Raw genomic sequence first — 27284 nt, forward strand, 5'->3', positions numbered from 1 at the left:
ATAGGGTAGACAGTATGAACCTTTTCCCGCGTATGGAGTCGGGTATTACAAGGGGGCATAGCTTTAAATTAAGGGGGGGTAGATATAGGACTGATGTTAGGGGTAGGTTCTTCACTCAGCGAGTCGTTAGTTCATGGAATGCCCTGCCAGTAACAGTGGTGGACTCTCCCTCTTTATGGGCATTTAAGAGGGCATTGGATAGGTATATGGAGGATAGTGGGTTAGTGTAGTTTATTTGGGCTTGGATCGGCGCAACATCGAGGGCCCAAGGGCCTGTACTGCGCTGTATTCTTCTATGTTCTATGTTCTATGTTCTATCCAACTCTTTCTTAAATGAAACCAGAGACTGGGCCTCCACTGCCCTCTGGGGCAGAGGATTCTACACAGCCACCATTCTCTGGGTGAAGAAGTATCTTCTCATCTCTGTCCTAAATGGTCTACCCCGTATTTTTAAGTTGTGTCCTCTGGTTCGGCACTCGCCCATTAGCGGAAACATGTTTCCTGCCTCCAGAGTGTCCAATCCTTTAATAATCTTTATGTCTCAATCAGATCCCCTCTCAGTCTTCTAAACTCAAAGGTATACAAGCCCAGTCGCTCCAGTCTGTCAGCGTAAGGTAGTCCCGCCATTCCAGGAATTGACCTCGTGAACCTACGCTGCACTCCCTCAATAGCCAGAATGTCTTTCCTCAAATTTGGAGACCAGAACTGCACACAATACTCCAGGTGTGGTCTCACCAGGGCCCTGTTCAGCTGCAGAAGAACCTCTTTGCTTCTATACTCAATCCCTCTTGTTATGAAGGCCAGCATGCTATTAGCCTTCTTCACTACCTGCTGTACCTGCATGCTTACCTTCATTGACTGGTGTACAAGAACACCCAGATCTCTTTGTACTGCCCCTTTACCTAAATTGATTCCATTTCGGTAGTCATATGCCTTCCTGTTCTTGCCACCAAAGTGGATAACCATACATTTATCCACATTAAACTGCATCTGCCATGCATCTGACCACTCACCTCACCTGTTCAGGTCACCCTGTAAACTCCAAACATCCCCCTCACATTTCACCCTGCCACCCAGCTTAGTATCATCAGCAAATTTGCTAATGTTATTACTAATACCATCTTCTATATCATTAATATATATTGTAAAAAGCTGCGGTCCCAGCACTGATCCCTGCGGTACCCCACTGGTCACTGCCTTCCATTCCGAAATGGAGCCGTTTATCACTACTCTTTGTTTCCTATCAGCCAAGCAACTTTCAATCCAAGTTAGTACTTTGCCCCCAATACCATGCACCTTAATTTTGCTCACTAACCTCCTATGTGGGACTTTATCAAAAGCTTTTTGAAAGTCCAGGTACACGACATCTACTGGATCTCCCTCGTTCATCTTCAGAGTTACATCCTCAAAAAATTCCAGAAGATTAGTCAAGCATGATTTCCCCTTCATAAATTCATGCTGACTCTGACCTATCCTGTTACTACTATCCAGATGTGTCGTAATTTCATCCTTTATAATAGACTCCAGCATCTTTCCCACCACTGAGGTCAGACTAACTGGTCTATAATTTCCTGCTTTCTCTCTCCCACCTTTCTTAAAAAGGGGTACAACATTAGCCACCCTCCAATCTGCAGGAACTGATCCCGAATCTATCGAACTCTGGAAAATAATCACCAATGCATCCACGATTTCTTGAGCCACCTCCTTCAGTACCCTGGGATGTAGACCATCAGGCCCCGGGGACTTATCAACCTTCAGACCTAACAGTCTCTCCAACACCAAATTATAGCAAATATAAATTCCCTTAAGTTCAGGTCCTTCAGCCACTGTTACCTCAGGGAGACTGCTTGTGTCTTCCCCAGTGAACACAGATCTGAAGTACTAATTCAATTCTTCTGCCATTTTTTTGTTCCCCGTAATATATTCCCCTGTTTCTGTCTTCAAGGGCCCAATTTTAGTCTTAACCATTTTTTTGCCTTTCACATACCTAAAAAAGCTTTTACTATCCTCCTTTATGTTTTTGGCCAGTTTACCTTCGTACCTCATTTTTTCTCTGTGTATTTCCTTCTTAGCTGTCCTCTGTTGTTCTTTAAAAGCTTCCCAGTCCTCCATTTTCCCACTTATCTTTCTTATGTTATACTTTTTCTCTTTTAACTTTATATGTTTCTTAACTTCCCTCATCAGCCATGGCCACCCATGCCTCCTCCTAGGATCTGTCTTCCTTTTTGGAATGAACTGATCCTGCATCTTCTGCATTATACACAGAAATATCTGCCATTGTTCCTCCACTGTCATCCCTGCTAAGGTATTGAACTTTGGCCAGCTCCTCCCTCATAGCTCCAAAGTTCCCTTTATTCAACAGAAATATTGTCACTTCCGATTGTACCCTCTCCTTCTCAAATTGCAGATTGAAGCTTAATGTATTATGGTCACTACTTCCCAATGGCTCCTTCACTTCGAGGTCCCTGATCAATTCTGGTTAATTGCACAGAACAAGTTACAGTGAAATCTTTAATTTGTGGGACAGCAACTGAGTGAATGAGTACATCCAGAATTTTAATGGAAAGTGGGAATTCATTGCACTGTGGGGATGAAGTGGTTTAAGGTTTACCGGCAGTAAGTACAGTGTGCTGAGTGGGGAGCTGAGTGAAGGGTTAGGTGGGTTCTTGTTTTAAACTGCTCACTTCTTTCAGCCTCCAGCATTGTATTTCCACTGCTGTACATCAGAAGGAGTGAATCAGTCACTGTTATTATTAGAAACCTTACGGTTTTCAATACCTCATTGTTTCCTGAGCATTTTAAAGTTTACTGACAGCAGCGGGGTTTGGGCCGTATTCACTGGAAACGATTAATCAGACAGATAACACACATACGAGAGGGCAGAGTGGGACTTGTCTTTTGATTTGGTGGAAGGTGGGAGGTTCTGCGCGCTGTGATCTGGGGGAAAAGGCGACTGCAGTAAATCATTCAATCTCTACAGTGTGGAAGTAGGCCATTCAACCCCTCTGAAGAGCATGTCATCCCGACCCACGCCCACCAGCTCCCTGCCCTGTCTCGCAGTTCCTGCTGGGGGATGAGACTCGGCCATAAAATTAGGGGGAGTAGATTTAAGGTAGAGATGAGGAGGAGCTGTTTTTCCCGGAGAGTAGTTAATCTGTGAAGGGTGAGGGTGGATTGGCCATGCTAAATTGCCCCACATGGTCCAGGGATGTGCAGATTAGGGTGGATTCGCCATGTTAAATTACCCATAGTGACCAGGTATGGGCAGGTGAGGTCTATTCGGGGGGTAAATATCGGGCAGGAGGGGAAAGGGGAATGGATGTGGGTGGGTTACCCTTCGGAGGGTCGGTGTGGTCTCATTGGGCCGGGTGACCTGCGGATTCTCTGAAGGGAAAGGATTTTTGCAAACTGTGCAGGGCAGAGCGGGCCGTCAATCCGGAGCAGGCGCAGTGCGGAGCCGCCGTTCGCCCCGCCCCGTCTCGCAGGCCGTCACTCGACACTTGCTCCTCCCACTGTCCCGGCCGCGCTCCGCGTCTGTTCATGCCTCTCGCTCCACCCAGTCGCTCCGCCCCCTCCCCGCTGCTCGCCCCTCCCCTTCCTGTCTCTCCCTCCGCCGCCTCGACCCATCGATGACGTCACAACGCGGAAGTGGCTCTGCTCGGTTCAGAGTAAAACCCTTTCTCTGGGCAACTCTTAAGAGGGAGAAAATCTGTTCACTGGTAGCAACTGGAGTGAATCCAGGGAGGGCGCAGACTCTGCAAATTCAGGTATGTGTCTTAGTTGCCCAGGTGAGGAGGGACAGAAGGATAGGGTGGGGCTGTTTTCCCCAGCCCGCGCCAGAATCTTAGGGGTAACCTTATAGACTTTTATAAAATCAGAAGGAGCATGGATAGGGTAAATAGACATGGTCTTTTCCTTGGGATGGGGGAGTCCAGAACGAGAGGGTGATTGGTTTATGGTGAGGGGGCGTGGAGATTTAAAAGAGACCTAAGGAGGCAACTATTTCACGAGGCTTGGGCGGGTGTAAATGTGTGTCCGGAATGACCTGCCAGAGAAAGTAGTGGAGGCTGGGACAATTACAGCATTTAAAAGGCATTTGGATGGGTGTATCAATACGAACGGTTCAGAGGGCCAGAGAACATTTGCTGGCAAATGTGACTAGATTAATTTAGGCTATCTGGTCAGCACAGAAGAGTTTGACTGAAGTGCCTGTGCCTGTTTCTGTTTCTGTGTGTATATGACTCTGGTTTTCCACTAACGTTTGCCACGTCTGTATGTTCAGTTTCTCTCTCTGGTGTCGGTGTTAATACCTTGATGTCTCATTATGCTCTCCTTCCTGGGGACATTAACCATTTCTTGAGGTTGTTCCTCAAGAAGCTGCATTGCAGGTTCATCCTGAATTGGCACACTTTATTTTGCTTTCCAAATCAGACCTGCTCACTCTCAGCATTATGCCAATGACGTGAAAGATATTAACTTTCAGGTGGAGTTTCAGAGAGATAAGTCTTGACGTTTTTGCTTTTCTGCTCCTGTCAGATCCTGAATCAGCACCTTCAGGAGAATTAGTTAGATTGGAGTGAGAACAGAAGGGGGGAGAGAGAATGGGATGGCGCTTTCAATTTTGTGGAATAATAAAAGAAAAGAATGTTCTCCAGAAAGCAGAATTGCTTGTTCTGAATTTCTACTCTGGACTGACAGTGATGACTTTTATATTCTCTTTTTACAGCGTTTGAAGATCTGAAGACAGAAGTTTCAAAATCAACTGTAACGTCAACTCTCCTGCTCCTCGATGCTACTTGATGTGCTGTGAATTTTCAAGTGCCGTGCTTTTTGACAGTGACTCTCCAGAGTCAGCAGTCCTCACTTTGGTGTCAATGTCTGACGGTCACTCAATCCATCAGGACCACAACGATTTTTGACTGCGATTCTGAGAGAAGGAGCAAAGCTTTTTGGTTCCTGTTCGAGTACATTTCCAGTATCAGTGGGACTGGATGAGAGACCTACTGTTGCAGTGCACTGAGTGTGGAGTGTGTAACAGCTATACCGCCTGTTAAGAGGAAATCACGGTGCGAAGGGGCTCTACATGCGTTTGTGTGCGGCTGAAGCTTCGGCCATGGAGAAACCTGAGGAATCCTGTCCTGTGGAGAAACCATGGAAGTGTGGTGACTGCGGGAAAGGCTTCTATGTCCCATCTGCCCTGGAAACTTATCGGTGCAGTCACACCAGAGAGAGGCCCTTCGGCTGCCCTGAGTGTGGGAAGGGCTTTACCCAGGCCTCTGCCCTGCGGACTCACCAGCGGGTCCACACAGGGGAGAGGCCGTTCCCGTGTCCCGAGTGCGGGAAAGCCTTCAGCAATTCCTTCAACCTCCAGACACACAGGCGACTCCACACTGGTGAGAGGCCGTTTTCTTGCTCCGAGTGCAAGAAGGCATTCAGACATTCCTCTGACCTGCTGACCCACTGGCGGGTCCACACGGGGGAGAGGCCCTACAGCTGCCCCGAGTGCAGGAAGGCCTTCAGCAATTCCTCCCACCTGCTGACTCACCAGCGGGTCCACACGGGGGAGAGGCCATTCATCTGCCCCAAGTGCGGGAAGAGATTTAGTCAGGTGAGCAACTTGTGGAAGCACCAGCGTCTCCACACTGGGGAGAAGCCCTTCAGCTGCCCCGAGTGCAGGAAGGCCTTCAGCAATTCCGCTACTCTGCTGACCCACCGGCGGATCCATATGGGGGAGAGGCCATTCCCCTGCACAGAGTGCGGGAAGGCCTTCAGCAATTCCTCCATCCTGCTGAGACACCAGAAGGTTCACACAGGAGAGTGGCCCTTCAGCTGCCCTGAGTGCAGGAAGGGGTTCAGCGATTCCTCCAATCTCCAGACCCACCAGCGGATCCACACTGGGGAGAAGCCCTTCGGCTGCACAGAGTGTGGGAAGGCCTTCACCCGCTCCTCCCACCTGCGGAGGCACCAACGAGTTCAATTGCCATCGCAGGGTGATTGAAGGAGCAACAACCGAGTGCCATTAGGGACTGGACTATCAACCCAGTTCCTGGGACTCCTGAGCTTGAATCCAGCCGCGGCAGATCACGGAATTGGAATTCGGTCAGAAATCTGGAGTTCAGAATCTGATGATGAAACCGTTTTTAGGGTGGGGTGAAATTGCTGAGTGAGGCAATACTTCCTCCAGGTTACAGCTGTACCAAGGATCCAATTACAAAGGACAACTTGGTGATGACCAACAGTAAAGAAAGTGAGGTGGGATGGGTGGAGGGGTGGGGAGTGAGGATTATGCGCAGTTTGACTTTGAGCTGTTTAAAAAGCAGCTACTTTTTCTACACTTTTTTTGCTGGGGAGGATCTGAAGCTTTAACAAAGTTGGGTCGCAATAAAGGTTACTGAACTTACTGCGGGCTCAGACTCTCATTGAAAGCTTTGAGCTCCAAGAGGTTTTTTGTTTTAAAGCTGTTCATTTCTTTCAGCCTCCTGCACTAAGTTTTCAATGTTGTGTATCGGGTGGAGCAGTGATTGGGTAGCTAGTATCATTAGAAATTGTAAATTTTTCAGGAGTGCAGATACTGTGTTGTTTTATTGGCATTGTAAAGTTCACTGGCGGCACTGGGAGGTATGGGCTGTGTTCACTAGAAACGATGTGGTGGTGCCAGTATTGGACTGGGGTGGATAAAATTAAAAATCACACAAGACCAGGTTATAGTCCAACAGATTTATTCGGAAGCACGAGCTTTCGGAGTGCCGGTCCTTCCACAGGTAGCTGTGGAGCAGGATCATAAGACACAAATCTTATAGCAAAATTCATAGTGTCATGCAACTGATGCCTTTTAGAATGGGTTGCAGGTTTCGGTTCATTAATATGTAAATCCAAGAACAACATCTAAGTCATGTTCTTGAGATGACTTATGGTTTTATTTTTTTTTTAAAAAGTGACATCTCAGCTCACACAATACATTAAAGTTGTGAGGTTAGAGTCTGTCAGTATCCCAATCTTGAATCAGACTAGTTCTGTTTTTAAAGTAGGAATATATAAAATATTACATGGATTGACTGCCTGTAGATTGTGCGTTTTGTGAGCAAAATTGAAAGTATCTGCAAATATAATTCTGCCAATACAAATTCACTCCATAGAGTTGTGTGTGTGCATGTGAGTTTGTGTGTGAGTGCATGTAAGAGTGTGTGCATGCTTGGTAAAGTGAGTGTGTGATGGAGTATAAGTCTGGGAGTGTGAGCATGTTAGGGTGTGCGTATATGAGAGAGGTATGAGCCGCTTGTGGGCGGCACGGTGGCACAGTGGTTAGCACTGTTGCCTCACAGCGCCAGAGACCCGGGTTCAATTCCCGACTCAGGCGACTGACTGTGTGGAGTTTGCACATTCTCCCCGTGTCTGCGTGGGTTTCCTCCGCGTGCTCCGGTTTCCTCCCACAGTCCAAAGATGTGCAGGTCAGGTGAATTGGCTGTGCTAAATTGCCCGTAGTGCTAGGTAAAAAGGGGTACATGTACGGGTATGGGTGGGTTGCGCTTCGGCGGGTCGGTGTGGACTTGTTGGGCCGAAGGGCCTGTTTCCACACTGTAAGTAATCTAATCTAATCTAATCTAAAAAAAAAGCAAGGGATTGCAGTTTACTAAAACGAGGAAGGACAGGACTTAAAACAGAGACCTGGGAGGGTTCAGATACATAGTTATGCAACCTGCAAAGAACTGGTAGACTGGATGGTTAAGAAGGCATTCAGCACCATTGCCACCCAGACCCACCCCCTTACTTCATATTTCTCATAGCTAATCCACCCTACCTTGCATATCCTGAACAATAAGGGTAATTTAGCATGGCCAATCCAGCCTAACCTACACCCTAATCTAAAAACTATCTTCTCAGAATGTAATTTAAATGCACAACATTTCTAAGAAAAATGTCCGTCTGACTCAACCCTGGGACCCAGACAGAATTCACACCTATTGTTAGAAAAACTGTGCATTTGAATGACTTTCTTGAGAAGGTAATTAAAAACAAGTTCTGGAATTAACATGCCAAAGAGCAGAAACCCATTCTAAAAGATGAAAGATTTAATCTAAAATTGTTTAATATATCACATCTCCATGACACTGGAGTCCTTTGGCTATAAATGCCATGATCATGATCTCATTCTCCACAACCAACCTGATAAAAGAGCAGTGCTCCAAACGTTAGTGTTTCAATAAATCTGTTGGTTTATAACCTGGTGTTGTGAGATTTTTAACTTTGTCCAAGGAAACACGTGTTGTGGGACTGGTAACAGTTGTTATTTTGTGATCTGTTCCTCCTGAAATTTCTCCTCTGCGCAGACACGGGTGAACAGTCTGTTTTTGTGCTTTGTGCGAGATCAGGCTAGCAGCTTTTAAATCCTTAAAAGAAAACTGTAGGTTAGCAATCGTATTTCGAGAATGGTACTTCCAGCTCTGGTAGTCCTGTTGGGTCACCAGAGAGGGAGGGAGAGAAGATGTCACATCTAAAAAGCAAACTGAAAAGTTGTTTTGTTTGTTCCGTCAGTTGAGTTGGTTCTGCACTCCGATGAGACTGGTACTGATCACTCCATTTCAGAGTGCTGCTCTTTCATCAGGTGGTCGTGGACAGTAAGATCATGATTACAGAATTTATAGCCAAAGGAGTCCACGGTCATGGAGATGTCCTTCACTAAACAATTTTAGATTAAATCTTTCGTATTTTAGAATGGGCTTCTGTTCTTTGGTATGTTAATCCCAGAACTTGTTTCAAATTACCTTCAAGAATGTCATTTAAATGCAGAGCTTTTCGAACAACAATGTCAGTCTGACTCGATATTGGGACACACAGAATTCACACCTATTGTTAGAAAAGCTCTACGTTTAAATGACATTCTGAAATGGCTGATCTTTAACATTGAGAATAGTTACATTGATATATTCAGAAACATTGTTAAAGTCTGAAAGCATGTTCACTTTTTGAAAAGAGCTGCTGAAATCTTTCTGAAACTTGCATTGAAACATGCGTAGTTAGGCCACAGCCCAAGACAGGTTGTAAAGGATGAATGGCCTAATCCTAGTTTTGTGAAATTGATTCTGACTATGTAGAAATAGAGTCATAGAGTTGTAGAGCACAGAAGCAAACCCTTCAGTCCAGACAACCAAATATCCTAAATTAATCTAGTGACCCATTTGCCAGCATTTGGTGCATAGCCCTCTGATTCTTTTCTATTCATGTCTCCAACCAGATGCATTTTTTTCTTCTTCAGCTAATTGAAGCTGGAGAAGCCTGAAATCTTTAAAGAATTTCCTGAAAAAAACTTTTATTCAAGATTTGGCTCAGTGGAGGATTTTCTAAAGCTTTGCTATTGTAGTTTTCAATTTGTCAAAACAATTTTCAGTTGTTGTTGTCCAAGGCAGAGTAAATATTCATTTAAGATATAATTGAGATATATACATTCTTTACAATGTTTTTCCATCATTACCAGTGATTGTCCATCATTTGGTACATTGAGCATCATGTTTTTGTGATTCAACAGATACGATTTGAAGTGAATTCTGCAAGATACTTTTGTATTTTATCTAACTTTGCTTTGTATTAAAGATTTCCTTTGTGACACTTTAATTAAAATATCTCAATGTATAATAATGAAACAGCTAATTTATTCTGAAATTATTTCAATTAGTTGGTCGATTGCCAAATAATAGCTGCATAAATGTTGTAAATATTGACACCCAGGAAAGCTATTTTGCTTAATATGTTTCCTTTGTAAAGATTTTATAAAATGATTGTATTTTCATATGAAATAAAATTTGCAGTGTTTTATTGAATGGTTGAAAGTAACTTTGCACTTAATTGCTCCATTGGGGATTAAACATAGATTATTACCAAAATCATATTCACAATTTATGGTGAGTGTATTAACAAACAAATGTTGCCATTGAATTGCCTCAAACACAATTTGAAATTCTTGAATGAGTTGATTAAGGGGTACACTGTGAATATTTATTGTGCATTTCTGAAATTCTCTGCACTGCCATTGTATTTGGTTAAACAAGATATGTAACCCTCCTCATAACTTTGTATTTCTTTGATATTTCATTTGCTATTGCTATTGCCCAAATAACTTCATCAAATGCCAAAATGTTTTTTAAGCTGTGAATTTTCGGTCTGGTTGTGAACAATCTGAAGATTAATTTTAAATACATATAAGAATGTCAAAGAGATTGTGATAATAGAAAGTCAACATGTAGAATTGCCAATGAAACGGAAACCAAGGCTGCTCTTAATTTGGTACAGACTAAATCGCAATCAAAATTATAAGAAAAAGTAGAAATAACGGCATTGTGCACAAACTGTTTGTAGTGAGTTCAGAATTTTTCTGATCATTTAATTCTGACACATGTAGTGTGCAGCACTTATTTGTTCATGGAATGTGAGCATCACTGGCAGAGCCAGTATTTTTCATCATCCCCTCTTTCCCTTGAAAACTTGACTGCTAAGCACCCATATGAATATTAGGTGAGGACACAATGAGGTTGAGTTGCAAGGCCTACTGTGGCATAACAAGTTGTACTGGCTTACACTGCACCCTGACAAGACAGATTTTTGGGAGGAGAACAAAAATTGGAATTCCTACTTAAATATTGATGCTCCCATTAATATCTCTCAAAGATATTGTTTGCTCCATAAATTTGTAATGGCTCTTTTGTTGAATTATTTTCCTGCATCCGCATATATCTGGAATCATTTTCTTTTCAAGAATTTTGTATTATCATTTGCCACTTACTGCTGCCATCATCCCTTCAAGATCATTCCAAATCATAATAACTTGCTTACTTTCTTAAAAATTAAATCTTATCCACCCGCCCCTTCTCCCCCACGCCCCAGCCCAAATCCCTTTTCTTATAAAGTGGCTGCACTATTTCGAACATGGTCACGCTTTCTAAATATTACCATGTACTTTTAATTATGAGATTTCAATGTGTCTTATTAAATATAAAAATGCCCCTTCAAATGTAGTTATGCCCTTTAAATGTGTTGTGTTCCTCTAAGCGCAATCTTGCCCCTCGAGATGACTATGTCTCTTAAAGGGTCATTTCTACTTATAAATAGGGCAACGTCGCTTCGAAATGTAGATTCATTTAGATGTGACTGCGACATTTTGCATATTAAGATATCCATTTTGAATGTGCCTACATCCCTTTGAATGTAATTTTGTCCATTTCAATCTATTTGCAGAAATAGCCCGTTAAATGTCCATGTCCCTTTTAAAATGCAGATTTCCCACTTCAGGTAGCAGCAGTTGTAGCGCGAGGTGGCTGTGGCTTGGTGACGGTGAGGACCCCCGGCCCCGCCCATCCCCCCCGTGCAGACGTCACGCGGGGGCGAAGGCGGTTGGGAGGAGAAGTCGCTCGAGCGGGGAAGCGGGGGCCGTTAGGAAAATGGCGCCGTGCGGCCCGGGGCAGACACCCGTCACTGGGCACCGCCGCCTTCCTGGCGCAGCTGCTGTGTCACGGCCACACCGACCGGCTGTACAGCAGGCAGGAGCCGGGGAGCATTCTGGAGTCGGAGGTTCCTCAGTCATTGAAGGGGTAGGACCTGTTGAGAATGGTTAGTGAAGTGTGTGGTGTACTGAGCCTTATTAACATGGATATAGTTTATAATTTGTCAAAGTATACATTTTTATTATTTAGAGTGGTAGAGATGTACAGCACGGAAACAGACCCTTCGGTCCAACCCGTCCATGCCAACCAGATATCCTAAATTAATCCGGTCCCACTTGCCAGCACTTGGCTCATGCCTCTAAGCCCTTCCTAAACGTATACCCATCCAGAGACATTTTAAGTGCTTTAATTGTAGCACGGCCACCACTTCCTCGGGCAGCTCATTCCATTCACGCACCACCCTCTGCACGGAAACGTTGCCCCTTAAATACCTTTTATATCTTTCTGCTCTCACCCTGAACCTAGGCCCTCTAGTGCAGACCTTCACCCCCTACACTAGGGAAAAGACATAAGAAAGTTGAGCAGCCAGACAAGAAGGAAAAGCCACAAAATATCGAGCCAGATGGGGAAAAAAGTTGTGGTTCTACCTTTTTTTTCTCCTATTGGCATTTGGACACTTCAAAATCTGTCAATAATGCCAGCATCACCACTGAGCATATTGCATACGTTCCTCTGTGTCAACAAGCATTGTGCATGTTCCTTGCTTTGGGTGTCACCCTTGTTTAGGACTGGGGATGGGTGTTGGAAGAGCTGCAGAACAAGGGTGTGCTGGGAGCAGGGTGGTGAATTGGGGATAGGTGGAGACAGGTAGAGGGTACAAACTAGTTGGTCACTGGGAGGAAGGAATCTGGTTGGTGGCAAAGAGGGGTGGGGGTGGGGAAGAGCCTGGGAAGGGATTTGAGGAGTGGGGAAGGAGGTTATTTGAAATTGGAGAACTCAGTGTTGAGTCCTCCAGGCTGTAGGCTGCCCCGGTGGAAGATGTTGTGGTGTTCCTCCAACTTGTGGTTTGGTTTGTTGTGGCAATGGAGGCGGCCTTAGATGGTCATGTCAGAAAGGGATTGGGAAGGGGAATTAAAATGGGTGGTGATTGGGAGGTCCAGTCGGCCTCTGCAGACCCAGCTGTGACGCTCGGCGAACCGTTCCCCACGTTTACCCTCTGTCTCCCGAAGACCACAATTGGCAAACACATGGCAAATACAATACCCTAATGTGAAGTTAGAGCCTTTGCTGTATAAAAAAAAAGCAGAAAAGAGGTTCGTTGTTTAAATGGTGACATATTGGGATATGGAGAAAGTGAGGACAGCAGATGCTGGAGATCAGATTCGAAAAGTGTGGCACTGGAAATGCTCAGTCAACATTCGATGAGGAGGAGAGTTGAAGCTTCAGGCACGGGCCCTTCATCAGGAATGACGTGTAGATGTACAAAGAGGCCTCAGCGTCCTTCTACAACAGTCAATGCCAGTTGTCAGGTGCAGCGAGCAATGCAAGTGGTATATTAGCAAGTGGAAATGAGTTCAGAAGTGGGGATGCCTGCCTGCAGTTAGGGGATCATTGAATATATTCAAGGCTGAGTTCATCTGATTTTTGAACAACAAAGAGGAGGATATTTATGGGGGAAGGTGAGAAAATGGCTTTTAAGACCAGTACAGAACTGTTACAGAGTCATACAGCATAGAAACAGACCAGTGAGTCCAACTAATCCATGCTGACTATGTTCTCAAACTGAACTAGTCACACCTGCCTGTGTTTGGCCCATATCCCTCTGAACCTTTCCTATTCATGTACTTATCCAAATGTCTTTTAAATGTTGTTACTGTACCTGCATCCACCACTGTCGGGATGTTCATTCCACACACAAACCACTCTTTTTTTAAGAAAAATGCTGCCCCTCAAGTCTTTTTAAAATCTTTCTCCTCTCACCTTCAAAGTTTGCTCTCTAATCTTAAAATCCCCATCCGTGGGGAATGACACCCACCATTCACCTCATCTATCCCCCCTCATGATTTTATAAATCTCTAAGGTTACCTCTCAACCTCATGTGCTCCAGTGAGAAAAGTCCCAGCCTATCCACCTAGATGTAGGTAGATTAATATCCAGTTATGTACAGGACTTTGGTGGAAAGTAGGAATTCACTGCACTGTAGGGATGAAACCCTACCTTATCCAGACATTTCCCCCTGCTGGTGGATAAGACTAGGCCACATAATTTGGAGGACTGGATTTCGGACAGAGATGAGGAGGAACTATTTTTCCTGGATAGTAGTCAATCTATGGAATTCTCTGCCCAAGGAAGCAGGAGAGACAGCCTCATTAAGTATATTGAAGACACAGTTGGTTAGGTTTTTGCAGGTAGGTTAATTAAGGATAGTTGGGATAATGCAGGGAGGAGGAGCTGAGACGATAGATAGTTTTACCATTATTTTAATGAATGGTGGAGCAGGCTGGATGGACCAAATGGCCTATTCCTGCTTCTATTACTATGAAACTATAACCCTGCATTTCCCATGGCTAACCCACCTAACCTGCACATCCCTGGACATGATGAGCAATTTTGCCTGGCCAATCCAAATCAAGGCTGGTGAGCAATGTAGTGATGTGGGAAATTAACATCAGAGAATGATAGAAAGGGACAAGGAGAGTAAATATACCAGCAATCAAAACTGGATTCTGAAGATCACAAAAATGGAAACAAAAAGTGGTGTTTCTGCATGTGTGCTGCACTGTAACAAAAGTAAATTAATTGTCTGCACACATTGAAGAGAATAATTATGATCGGAGACTCCTTACAGAAACATGGCTTCAGGATGACAAGGATTGGATCCTGAATATCGAGGGGGTAGTCAAATGGGAAGCTAGGTAAAGGTAGAGGGTTGCCACTGCTAATCGAAGCCCTGACCACAGGGTAGTCTGGTATCCGCTCTGATTTCAGGTCCTCATTTCTCTGTCCTCTGATCTCCCTGTTCCCAGAGAATGAGATGTCAGTCTGTTCTTAGCTCTACTGGATTTCTGCTGAAGCTTTGACGCCCACCCCCTCTTTTTTTACACCTTCTGGAACAATAAAATATTCAGTCAGTCAATCAAAGCCCAATGCACAATCTCCCAGTCTCCCAACCAACCAGACACAAAAGTGTAGTCATAGCAGAGAATCAAACAAGAAAAATGAAACAACAACATGAGAAATAAATAGGTGCTAGTGCTTAATGTCTGTTCATTAGGAAGCAAACCAGAAATAGGGCTCTCCCAGGATTCTGATTGTGCCCAACTTGAGGATTCTCTCTCCCTTACATATAACTGTTAGTACCCAGCTATGATTTACAATATTTACACCAGAAATGAAGCATCTTATCAAATAGAGATAGACACGTACAGCACGGAAGTAGACTTTCTTTCTCTTGCGCGCGCGTACACACAAGTCCATGGGGGTGAATTTTTATTTGCAGATACATTCTATTTTGCTTAAAAATGCACAATCTGCAGACAGTCAATACATAGAATATTTTGTAAATTTGACTTTGGAAATAGAACAAGGTTTGGACTCTGACCTCACACATTTAATGCTTTGTCTGAGCTGAGATGTCATCTTTTGTTACAAAACCTTAAGTTATGTTGAGAAGTGCCTTACAGGAAGTTGGAGATTTACATATTAATGATGCCTGCAACCCATTTGAAAAGATGGAAGACTTAACAATCCAGGTTTATTCAATATATAATTTCAGTGGCAGGACACTGCAATGTTTTTCCATAAATTCTGTCCCTTATGATCTTATTCTCCACAACCACCTGATGAAAGAGTTTTGTGCCAAAAGCCAGTGCTTCCAAATAGCTTGGTGTTATGTGATTTTTATTTTACTCCTGTTTATTTTTTTTTACTCTGTTTTTTTTTAACCCCACACTAACCGCGGTAGTGCTTTTTTTTCCCCCAGCACCCATGGTGTGTGTGTGCAGGTATGAGACACCGTGAAAGACACAAAGTGAACGAATCTTTATTCAATTTCCACCACCAGGAAGATAGGAAAATACCCGAATGGCCAGTGACAAGCAGTGCCTTTCACATCAAAGGGCAGCGCTGTGTGATCAAAACAGTGAAGGGGAGGGTAGGGACTAAATCAAAATAGAGTTGGAGGGGGAAATAATGCACTCCACTCCCTGCGGCGCCCACCTCTCCCTGAACAACTCCAGGGTGTTGGTGGACACCGCGTGCTCTTTCTCCAAGGACACCCGGACTCTAACGTAACCGCGGAAGAGGGGCAGGCAGTCGGCCCTAACGACCCCCTCCACAGCCCGCTGCCTGGACCTGTTGATGGCCAGTTTGGCCAGGCCCAGGAGCAGACCTACGAGGAGGTCTTCAGACCTGCCCTCCCTCCTCCGTACCGGGTGCCCGAAGATCCGGAGCGTGGGACTGAAGTGCAACCAAAAGCAGAGGAGGAGGTTTTTAAGAAAATCAAAAGGGGAGTGCAAACGCCCACACCCAATATATTATGTGATTTTTAAACTTTGTCCAGGTTAGGGTGGATTGGCCATGCTCAAATTACCCATCGTGCCCAGGGATGTCCAGGTTAGGTGCATTAGTCAGGGGTGAATGTAGAGAAATGGGGGTAGGGGAGTTACTTTCTGGAGGGTCGGATGGACTCGTTGGGTCGAGTAACCTGCTTCCACACTGTGGGGATTCTCTGGAGAGAAGAGATTTCTGCAAACTATGCAGGGCAGCACAGGTGCGTTTGTGAGTTTGTGCGTGAGTGTGTTTTTGCATGTGTGCTTGCTTGGTGAAGTGAGTGTTATGGAGTATCAGCCTGTGCGAGGGTGAGTATTGGGGATGTGCGTGTGTCAGAGAGTATGTGCATAAGACAGGTGTGGATAAAAGCCAGGGGTTGCATTTTGCTAAAACAAGGAAGGGCAAGAGGGTCTGCAAAGGCTGACCAGATGTCCCAGTCACCACCCATTTTAATTCCTGTTCCCTCTCCCTTTCTGACATGACCAGCTTTGGCCTCCTTCATTGCCACAACGATCCAATCCACAAATTGGAGGAACAACACCTCATCTTCCACCTGGAGTTGTCTAATTTCTCCCCTCCCATCCCCAACTCCCTTCACGGCCTCTGCCCCTCTCATTCAGTCTTCCCTGCCACCAACCAGATTCCTTCCTCCCATCGACCATCAGGTCGTCCCCTCTGTCTTCACCAATCCCCACTTCAACACATTGCCCCCGGCGCCCCATTATCTGCATCTTGTTCTACACCCATCCCCCATCCGGAAGAAGGATTACACCTGAAACGTCGACTTCTCCACCTCCTGATGCTGCCTGGCTTGCTGTGTTCTTCCAGCCTCCTGACTGTCTATATTGTCAATCGAGACACAGACCTGGACCAACTGTTCCAGAGTCTGTCCCCTCCCTGGATTCACTCCCTTTCCATTCAGTTGCTGCAAGTCAACAATTGAACCCCAGAATGAAAAAATAAATTGAAAAAGTGGGTGAGAAAAGAGAGTATTTTACTCACAGATGTTGGACAGAGGAAGAAAGTTGCAGTCTGGGGTGAAGCTCAATCTTCATTCAGAGAGAGGAGCAGCATCTGTAATCAAATAGACAGAGTCATAGATGTACAGCATAGAAACAGACCCTTCACTCGAACCTGTCCATGCGGAGCAGATATCCTAACCCAATCTAGTCCCACTTGCCAGCACCTGACCCATATCCCTCCAAACCTTTCCTATTCATAAACCCATCCAGATGCCTTTTAAATGTTGCAATTGTATGAGTGTCCACCACTTCCTCTGGCAGCTTACTCCTTAAATGCACCACACTCTGCGTGGAAAAGTTGCCCCTCAGAGCTCATATCTTTCCCCTCTCACTGAAAACCTATGTCTCTATTCCCTCCGCCCCCCAACCCCGCCACTGACTCCAGGGAAACGACCTTGTCTATTTATCCTCAGCCTCTGACCCTGCAGAGAAAATATCCCTGGCTTACTCAGCCTCTCCTTGTAGCTGAAACCCTCCAACTCTGGCAACAGCCTTGTAAATCTTTTCTGACCCTTTTCAAAGTTTCACAACATCTTTCCGATAGACAGGAGACAAGAAATGGATGTAGCATTCCAAATGTGGCTTAACCAATGTCCAACACAGCCACAACGTGACCTCCCATACTCAATGCTGTGACCAATAACGGAAAGCATACCAAACACTGCCTTCACTATTCTGTCTACCTGAGACTCCATTTTCAATGAAGTATGAACCTGCACTCCAAGGTCTCTTTATTCTGCAACACTCCCCAGTCAGTCCTGCCTGGATTGCTTGACCAAAATGTATTTCTCTAAATTAAACTCCATCTCCCATTGGCCTATCTGATCAATTCTAATTTATAGTGAACTCTTTTTCTCTCATTCTGCAGAAGCTGAAAGTCTCCATTCCTTCATACCCTCCCTTGATGCTGCCTGACCTGTTGTGCTTTTCCAACACCACACTCTCGACTCTGATCTTCAGCATCTGCAGTAGTCATTTCTCCAACATTTCCAGAGTCTGCCCCTGCCACCCCCCCCCCCCCCCCCGATTCACTCTCTTCCGTTTCAGTTGCTGCAAGTCAACAACTGAAGCTCCGAATGAAATATAAATGGAAAAAGAGGGTGAGAAAAGAGTGCCATACTCACAGATGTTGGACAAAGGAAGGAAGTTAGTCTGGGGTGAAGCTCAATCTTCATTTAGAGAGAGAGGAACAGCAGCAGCTTCAGAAGGACATGGTCCACCTTCCACATTCAGACAGTAGGGGGGCTCTGATTGGCAGGAGGATAAGTTTCCTTTCAGTCCACCAATGCTCTCCATTGGTCCATGAAGGTCACGAGCCGTTTCCGGGGACAGCGATGAGCATGCAGTTTTTGCTGACACCGGCTAACCCGCACAGACCTTGCTGACACCGAGGAGCATGTGCAGTATGCTCTGGAGATGCTGCTGTTACTGACAGATTTTAAGTGGTCAAATGCTAATAGGGAAAAAAAAGAGTAGAGCCACAATTGTGTTCTCCTGTAGCTTGACATAACCGTACATGCTTGTCGCTATTTTTGCTGTTTGTCTTACCGACACCACTCATGATTTTCTAAGTCTCAATAAGGTCACCCCTCAACCTCCTGCACTCCACTGAAAAAAGTCCCAGTCTCTCCTTATAACTCAATCCCTCCAGTCCTGGCAACATCCTGGAAAATGTTTTCCAAACCCACTCCAATAGTATTCTTCCTATTACAGGGCAACCAGAACTGTACTCAGCACTCAAAGTGGCTTCACCAACATCCTGGACATCCTCAACATGATGTCCCAAATCCTATCTCAACGGTGTGAACAATGAAGGCAATGCTGCTAAATGCCTTCTTAACCATCCTGTGTCCCAGCAATGCACCTTTCAAGAACAATGTACCTGAAAGCCACCATGTCTCTCTGTTCTACAACACGACCCAGTGCCCTACCATTACCTGTACAAGTCCTGCCCTTGTTTTAGCAAAATGCAACCCCTCGCTTTTATCCACAACTCTGTCATAAACATGCTGTCTCTCAGACACACACACATATGCACCACCCACCGCAACCAAAATACTCACCCTCTGACAGACTTATACTCCAATCACACTCTCACTTTACCAAGCATGCACACACGCAAACATACACACACACTCACACACAGATAATAGTCTATGGGGTGAATTTGCAGATACATTCAATTTTGCTCAAAAAGTGCACGATCTGCAGGCAGTTAATCCATGTAATATTTTATAAATTCCTACTTTGGAAATAGAACCAGTCTGATTCAAACAAGAGTGGGATACAGACAGACTTGAACCTCACACCTTTCATGCATTATATGAGCTGAGATGTCACCTATTTTTATAAAACCTTTATAAAACATTTGAGAATGGGGACTTAAAAGTAGTTCTGGGGTTTACATATGAATGAACTGAAACCTGCAACCCATTCTAAAAGATGAAAGACTTACTATCATTCTAGATTTGTTCAATATATCCCATCAGTTGCATGACACTGTGATCTTTTGCTATAAATTGTGTCTTATGATCCTGTTCTACAGCTACCCGATGAAGGAGCATCGCTCTGAAAGCTAGTGCTTCCAAATAAACCTAGTGGACTATAACTGGTATTGTGTTTTTAACTTTGTTTACCCCAGTCTAACACTGGCTCCTCCACATCATTTCTAGTGGAGACAGCCCATACCTCCCGGTGCTGTCTGTAAACATTACGATGCCGATGAAATGACGCAGTAACCGCACTCCTGAAAAATTTACAATTTCAAATGATATTAGCTAGTCATTCACTGCTCCATCTGATACATGACATTGGAAACTTAGTGCAGCCTCTCCCCGGTGTGAATGCGCCGATGAGTCTCCAACACAGACGGGAAACAGAAGCCTTTTCCGCAGTTGCCACACTTCCACGGTTTCTCCACAGGGCAGGATTCCTCGGGTTTCTTCATGGCTAAAGCTTCAGCTGCACACAAAGTTGTGTACAGGCCCTTCCTGCTGTGAATTCCACTTTCCAGGCCTGTATATCTGTTTCAGGCTGCACACTCAGTGCGCTGCAACAGTAGGGTCTCTCATCCAGTCCCACTGATACTGAAAACGCACTCAAGCAGGAACCAAAAGCTTTGCTCCTTCTCATAGATCCATAGTTGAAAATTGTTGCGGTCTCAATGGATTGAATGACTGTCAGACATTGACATCAAAGTGAGGATTGAAGACACTGGATAGTCAGAGTCGGAAAGTGCGGCACTGGCAAAACACAGCAGGTCAGGCAGCATCTGAGGAGCAGCAAAGTCTGTTTCGGGCATAAGCCCTTCATCAGCTGATGTTGAAACTTCGGTCTTCAGATCTTCAAATACTCTGTTAAAAGAGATTACAAAAGTCGTCACTGTCAGTCCAGGGTAGAAATTCAGAACAAGGAATTTTACTTGCCGTTGAACATTCTTTTCTTTTGTTATTTCATAAATTTGAAAGCACCATCCCACTCTCTCTCCCCTTCTGTTCTCACTCTGCTCTAACAAATTCTCCTGAAGGGGCTGATTCAGCATCTTACAGGGGCAGAAAAGCAAAAACGTCAGGACTGACATCACTGAAATTTGGATAACTCCACCTGAAAGTTAATATCTTTCACAACAACATTGGGATATTGCCGAGAGTGAGCAGGTCTGATTCTGGGGAGTAAAACAAGTGCAAATTCAGGTTGAACTTGCAATACAGCTTCTTGAGAAAAAACCAGACACGAAATGGTTAACATCCCAGGAGGTGGGAGTGGAATGAGATATTAAGGCTTTGACACCGACACCAGAGAGAGACTGAACATACAGACGAGGCAAATGTCTAGTGGATAGCCAGAGTCAGAGATATACAGCACAGAAACTCTCAGTCCAACTTGTCCATGCCGACCAGATATCCCAAATTAATATCGCCCCGTTTGCTGGCACCTGGCTTCTATTCCTCTGTACCCTTCCAATTCAAATACCCATCCAGATGCCTTTTAAATGCTGTAATTGTACCAGCCTCCACCACTTTCTCTGGTAGCTCATTCATTGCAAGCACCACGCTTTGAATGAAAAAGATGCCAGAGGTCCCTTTTAAATCTGCACCCCATCCCACAGCCCTCACCCTGAACCTGTTACCCTCTAGCTCTGGACTCTCCCATCCCAAGAAAAAGGCCTTGTCTATTTACCTTATCCATGCCTCTCATGCTTTTATAAACGTCTATAAGGTCACCTCTCAGCCTCCGGCGCGCAAGGGGAAATAGCCCCAGTCTGTTTGGCCTCTCGCTATCACTCAAACCCCCTGGCTACATCATTGTAAATCTTTTCTGAACCCTTTTCAGCTTCACAACATCTTTCCAATAGGAGGGAGACCCGAATTGCACACAATCTCCCAAAAATTGCAATGGTTCTGTTGGCCAATGGCAATTTAATTCCAAAATGTTAATTCCTTCACGAGAAGGGAATAATTGGCAATGTAGCTGTGAGAGGTCCCTTGCGGAAGAGTGAAGAACTGAGTGAGAACTTTCTATTAGGGTGGAGAGCAACAGAATTGATACTGAGACTGGGGACTTAAATCTAAAGCAAGGAAATTACAGGCACAAACAGGCTGCAACAAACGAGGGCACATTATTGAAAGAAATGACAAACATTTAGATAGCACCTGGAGCAACTACAATCATTGTTCCATCCTGTCTGAAAAATAAAACACAAAAGGTGGCCCAGCCACTGCGAACAAGGGATATTATGGGCAGGACTGGATCCAAAGAAGTGGCATACAAATTAGCTAAAAAAAAAAGCAGCTAGTCTGAAGACTGGGAGCAGTTCAGGTTTCAACAAAAGGATTGATTAAAAGGGGAAAATGGGGTATGTGAAGAGGGAAAAAAAGGATTGGTGAAAACAATTACAATTAGAAACCGGCAAAGTTCTCATGTGGAACAAAGATGGCAGACCAATTAACCACATGTGTTGCTGATATAATCACAAAAGGAGGGCACAAATAACGTCCCCAAAATATTGGGGAACACATGGTCCATTGAGAGCAGAACTGAAGGAACTGAGTAGTCGTAGGGAAATGGTGTTGGAGAAATTGATGGGATTAAAAGTTTACAAATCCCCAGCACCTGGTAATCCACACCCCAGACTATGGCCCGAGATGCATCATGCAGTTGTCCAATTTAGGCTGATCTTAGCAGGACTTCAACACATAATGATAAGGTCTTTGGGAGTATTGCTTAAAAAAGAGACCTTGGAGTCTAGGTTCATAGCTTCTTAAAAATACATTAGGAAGTGCAGTGGAGATGGTGGATTCATTAGTTATAATATTCCAAAGTTCTCTAGACGTGAGAAAGATTCATTGAGTTTATTTAAGACTGAGATAGGTAGGTTGTTGATTGTCAAGGTGATCAAAGGTTATGGGGAGAAAGTGGGAGAATGGGGTTGATAAACCAGTCAACCATGGTGGAGCAGACTCGATCGGCTGAATGGTCTCATTTCTACTCCTATATCTTATGGTCTTATGGTTCCAGTGGATTTGAAAAATACTAATGTAACACCTGTATTCAAAAAGGGAGGGAGGCAATATGTGGGAAATTGCAGACCAGTTAGTTTAACACCTGCTGGTAGAATCAATTATCAAGGAAGCAATATCAGAATGTCTGAAAGTCAAAACTCCATCCATCAGAGTCAGCATGGTTTTATGAAGGGCAAATCAGATTTGACTAAGTTCTTCAAAGATGTAACAAGCAAAGTGGATAATGGTGATCCTGTAGATGTAATATATCTGGCCTTTCAGAAGGCATTTGCTGAAGTGCCACACAAAAAGTTAATTCACAGGTGGGATCATATGGGATTAGGGGTAATTTATCAGCTTCAATAGGTGACTAGCTGATCGGCAGAAGAATGACAGTCCGAATCTATGGCTTTTTTTCTGGATGGCAAGATGTAACTAGTGAGGTGCCACAGGGTTGGGTCCTTGGATCCCAGCTATTTACAATCCACATTAGTGACTTGGATACAGGGATAAAAAGCTCTTTTGCCAAATTTGTGAATGACACAAAAATAGGTGGGACGGTAAATTGCAATGAGGAAATAAGAACCTTACAAATAGATATAGATAGGTTAGGAGAGTGGGCCCAAATGTGGCAGATGGAGTTTCAGGTGGATAAGTGTGAGGTCATGCATTTTGGTCAAAAAAAAGGAAGGTGACCTACTGTCTCAATGCGGAGAGACTTTGGGGTGCTCTGGTGCAGAGGGATCTGGGTATCCTCATTAATGAGTCACAGAAAACTAGCATGCAGGTACAGTAGATAAGAAAGAAAGTGAATGCAACGTTGGCCTTGATAGCTAAAGGAATAGAATACAAAAGGTAAGGAAACGTTGCTGCAACTATACATGGCATTGCTGAGGCCGGACCTGGAGGATTGTGCCCAGTTTTAGACCCTTTTTTCCCCTTATATGGTTATGGTAGGGGATTTAACTGTCCAAACATCGACCGGGATTGCCATAGGTTTAAGGATTTCGTTGGAGAGGAATTTAAGTGTGTACAAGAAAATTTCTGATTCAGTATGTGGATGTACCTACTAGAGAAGGTGCAAAACCTGACTTACTCTTGGGAAATAAGGCAGGACAGGTGACAGAGGTGTCAGTGGGGAAGCACATTGGGTCGGCGCCCATAATTCTATTAGTTTTAAAATAGTGATGGAAAAGGATAGACCAGATCTAAAAGTTGAAGTTCTAAATTGGAGGAATCCTAAGTCTGACAGTATTAGGCAAGACCTTTCAAAAGCTAATTGGGGCGGATGTTCGCAGGTAAAGGGACGGCTGGAAAATGGGAAGCCTTCAGAAATGAGATAATGAGGAGACCAGAGATGGTATATTCCTGTTGGGGTGAAAGGAAAGTCTGATAGATGTAGGGAATGCTGGATGACTAGAGAAATTGAGGGTTTGATTCAAAAAAAAGGAAGCATATGTCAGGTATAGACAGGATAAATCGAGTGAATTCTTAGAAGAGTATAAAGGTACAAAGTATAAACAAGTATACTTAAGAGGGAAATCAGGAGGTCAAAAAGGGGACATGAGATAGCTTTGGAAAATCGGGTGAAGGAGAATCAAAAGGGTTTTTACAAATACATTAAGGACAAGAGGGTAACTAGGGAGAGAATGGGGCACCTCAAAGATCAGAAAGGTGGATTGTGTGTGGAACCGCAGAAAATGGGGGAGATACTAAATGAGTATTTTGCATCAGTATTTCCTGTGGAAAAGGTTATGGAAGATATAGACTGTAGGGAAATAGATGGTGACATCTTGAAAAATATCCATATTACAGAGGTGGTGATGCTGGATGTCTCGAACTCTGTGGGAATCTAGGGAAGTGATTGCTGGGCCCCTTGCTGAGATATCTGTAAATCAATAGTCACAGGAGAGGTACCAGAAGTCCAGAGGTTGGTTAACTTCTGAACTCAATTTTTCTTGTTAATGTCCCATTGCCTTGCTGATTGCTTGTTGCTCCTGTCTGACAACTGGCATTGACTGGTGTAGGAGGACGCTGAGGCCCCTTTATACGTCCATTCCTGATGAAAGACCCATGCCCAAAACGGCGACTCTCCTGCTCCTCCGTTGCTGTCTGACCTGCTGTTTTTCCAGCACCACATTTTTCGACTCTGATCTCCAATTCTCACTTTATTAACACCCCAATATATCACCATTTAAATAATGCACCTCCTTTCTGTTTTTTTTTACTGCAAATGCTATAACTTCACATTGTGGTACTGTATTTGCCATGTGTTTGTCAACTGTGGACTTCTCTACATCGGGGAGACCAAGAGTAAACTTGAGGAACGGTTCGCCGAGCATCGCAGCCGGGTCCGCAGAGACTGACGGGTCCTCCCAGTCACCACCCATTTTAATGCCTCATCTACAGTTCCCCCTGCACTCTCCCCCACCGCCCACTCCGCCACGAAGAAGGTTTACACCCAAAACATCGCCTTGTCCACCCCCTTATGCTGCCTGGCTTAGTGTGTTCTTGAGTCTCCTGCCGATGTATTTTGCCAATTGAGACACAGACCTGGACCAATTTTTCCAGTGTATGTCTCTGCCTGGATTCACTCCTTTTCATTTCAGTTGCTGCAAGTCAACAACCGAACCCCAGAATGAAAAAAAGTGAAATGGAAAAAGTGGGTGAGAAAAGAGACTACCATACTCACAGATGTTGGACGGAGAAAGGAAGTTGGAGTCTGGGGTGAAGCTCAATCTCCATTCCAAAGAGAGGAGCACGAGCAGCAGCTTCAGAAGCTCGTGGTCCAACTTCCGCATTCAGACAATGCGGTGGCTCTGATTGGCAGGAAGACCAATCTCCTACTGGTCCTCCAGGGCTTCCGATTGGTCCATCAAAAACAGGTCGCGCGCCTTTCGTTTGGGCAGCGATGAGCATGCGCACTGCGTTGCTGACACCAGCAAATATTGGCAATATACTCTTGTGGGGTTCTAGTTTTACGGACAGATTTTAAGTCTCCAAATGTAAATAGGAAAACAAAGGTAGAGCAACAATTTTGTTCCCCCGTGGCTCGACATTTTATTGCTTTTGCATTTTGTCTGGCTGATCAACTTTTGTATGTCTTTTCCGCATGTTTATGGGGAGGGGAGGGGAGTCCAGAACTGGTGGGCATAGGTTGAGGATGAGAGGGGAAAGATTTCTGAGGATCTTAAGGGCCAACCTTTTTGCACAATGGGTGGTATGTGTATGCAATGAAGTGGTGGAGGCTGGTACAGTTACAATATTTAAAATGCATTCTCATAGGGCTATGAATAGGAAGGATTCAGAGGGAAATGGGCCAAATGGGTCACTAGATTAATTTAGTTTGTTTCTGTGCTATACAAATCTATAACTCTATTTTGACATAGTCAGAACCAATTTCATGAGACTAAGAATAGGCCATTCACCCCTTACAGCTTGTCCTGAGCTGTGGCCTAACTGCGCCTATTAAAATGCTAGTTTCAGAAGATTTCAGCAGCTCTTAAAAATTGAACATGCTTTCAGACATTAATGATGTTTCTGAATGTATCATTTTAGCTATTCTCAATTTTAAAGATCAGCCATTTGTCACCCGTCCTGACTCCAAGTTGAGTCATCACCATCTATTCTCTCTCTCTTCTGAAAAGGCCTTGATACAGTAATCAAAGAGGGCTCGAGGCATGAGAAAGGATGGGGAGAAAAGAGAGAGAATGGATGAGAGAGCAGAGGGTGGTGTGCAGAGAAACAGAAAATGGACAGGAACAGAGGGTGGGGTTAGAGAAAGATTGGGGGGCAGAGGTTAGTGGGGGGGGAGGGAAGAGAAAGACCTGCAGGGCAAAGGGTAGGGGGCAAAGTGAGAGAATGGGGCAGCAGAGAATGGTGGAGGGGGCCAAGGGAGAATGGGGTACAGAGCATTGTGGGGTAGAGAAATAGTGGAGTGCAGAGGGTGAGGGGAGAGAGAATAGATGGGAGTCATTGGATTGCAGGAGAATGGACAGAGGGCAGAACGTGGGTGGAGAAAGAGAATATATGGGGGAACAGAGGGATGGAGAGCAGAGGGTTTGGGGGAGAGAGAAAATGCATAGGGAGTCAGAAGATGGGAAGAGGGACTGGACAGGGATGCAGAGGGTGGGGGTGAGAGAAAGAAAGAGAGACAGAATAGACGGTGTGCCGGGGGTGATGAGGGAATGGACAGGGGTGCCGTGGGTGGCACAGGGGAATGGAGAGGGGGGAGCCATGAATGGCGGGGGAGAATTGATGGGGGTGCTGTGGGTGCCACAGGGGAGAATGGGCAGGTCGTGCCGTAGTTGGTGGGGGAGAATGGACAGGGTGCTGTGGGTGGCAGGGAGAATGGTCAGGGGATGCTGTGGGTGGCGGGGAGAATGGATGGGGGGGCGCTGTGAGTGGCAGGGAGAATGGACAGTGGCACTGTGGTTGGCAGGGGGTAAGGCCGGAGGCACTGTGGTGTTGGAGGAATGGATAGGTGGTGCTGTGGGGATGTTTGGGTCTTGGAGGGAGATGGTGGTGGTGAAAGCATCCCACTCACTCCCAGCATCCTCTTCTCTGCACACATGTGGTGCACATTTTTGTGAGTCTGGATGGGATGCTGTTTGGGGGGGTCAGTGTTGATTCGATGGGCCAAATGGCCTGCTCCCACACTGCAGGGATTCTATGATTAGGAGAGCTGTCAAACCAACAACTTCTAATTGGTGAAGTAAAAGACCAGGAACCAATCTTTAAGCAGTTTTCCATTTATTCCCTCAAACTTCGCTTTCAAT

General features: G+C 44.9%; 1 protein-coding gene and 1 long non-coding RNA gene across 2 annotated transcripts in view; one reads left to right on the forward strand and one right to left on the reverse strand.

Annotated features, from left to right (window-relative positions):
* The window catches only part of LOC122545205 (uncharacterized), a 105063-nt gene that overhangs the window by 54321 nt on the left and 23458 nt on the right, over positions 1 to 27284 (forward strand). Inside the window, 1 exon segment of the mRNA XM_087973884.1 lies at positions 4727 to 5971. Coding sequence (XP_087830010.1) covers positions 5084 to 5971 — 888 coding nt within the window. The 5' untranslated portion in view covers positions 4727 to 5083.
* Positions 6688 to 20513, reverse strand: LOC148142894 (uncharacterized). Its single transcript, XR_015751047.1, has 3 exons — positions 20431 to 20513; positions 16986 to 17057; positions 6688 to 8387 (listed from the first exon to the last, which is right to left on the reverse strand). It is a non-coding gene; the product is annotated as an uncharacterized LOC148142894 (long non-coding RNA).

The sequence above is a fragment of the Chiloscyllium plagiosum genome, unplaced genomic scaffold (genome assembly GCF_037043375.1).
Source record: "Chiloscyllium plagiosum isolate Xiang-an unplaced genomic scaffold, Cpla_swu_hap1 HiC_scaffold_27, whole genome shotgun sequence".
Lineage (NCBI taxonomy): Eukaryota > Metazoa > Chordata > Chondrichthyes > Orectolobiformes > Hemiscylliidae > Chiloscyllium > Chiloscyllium plagiosum.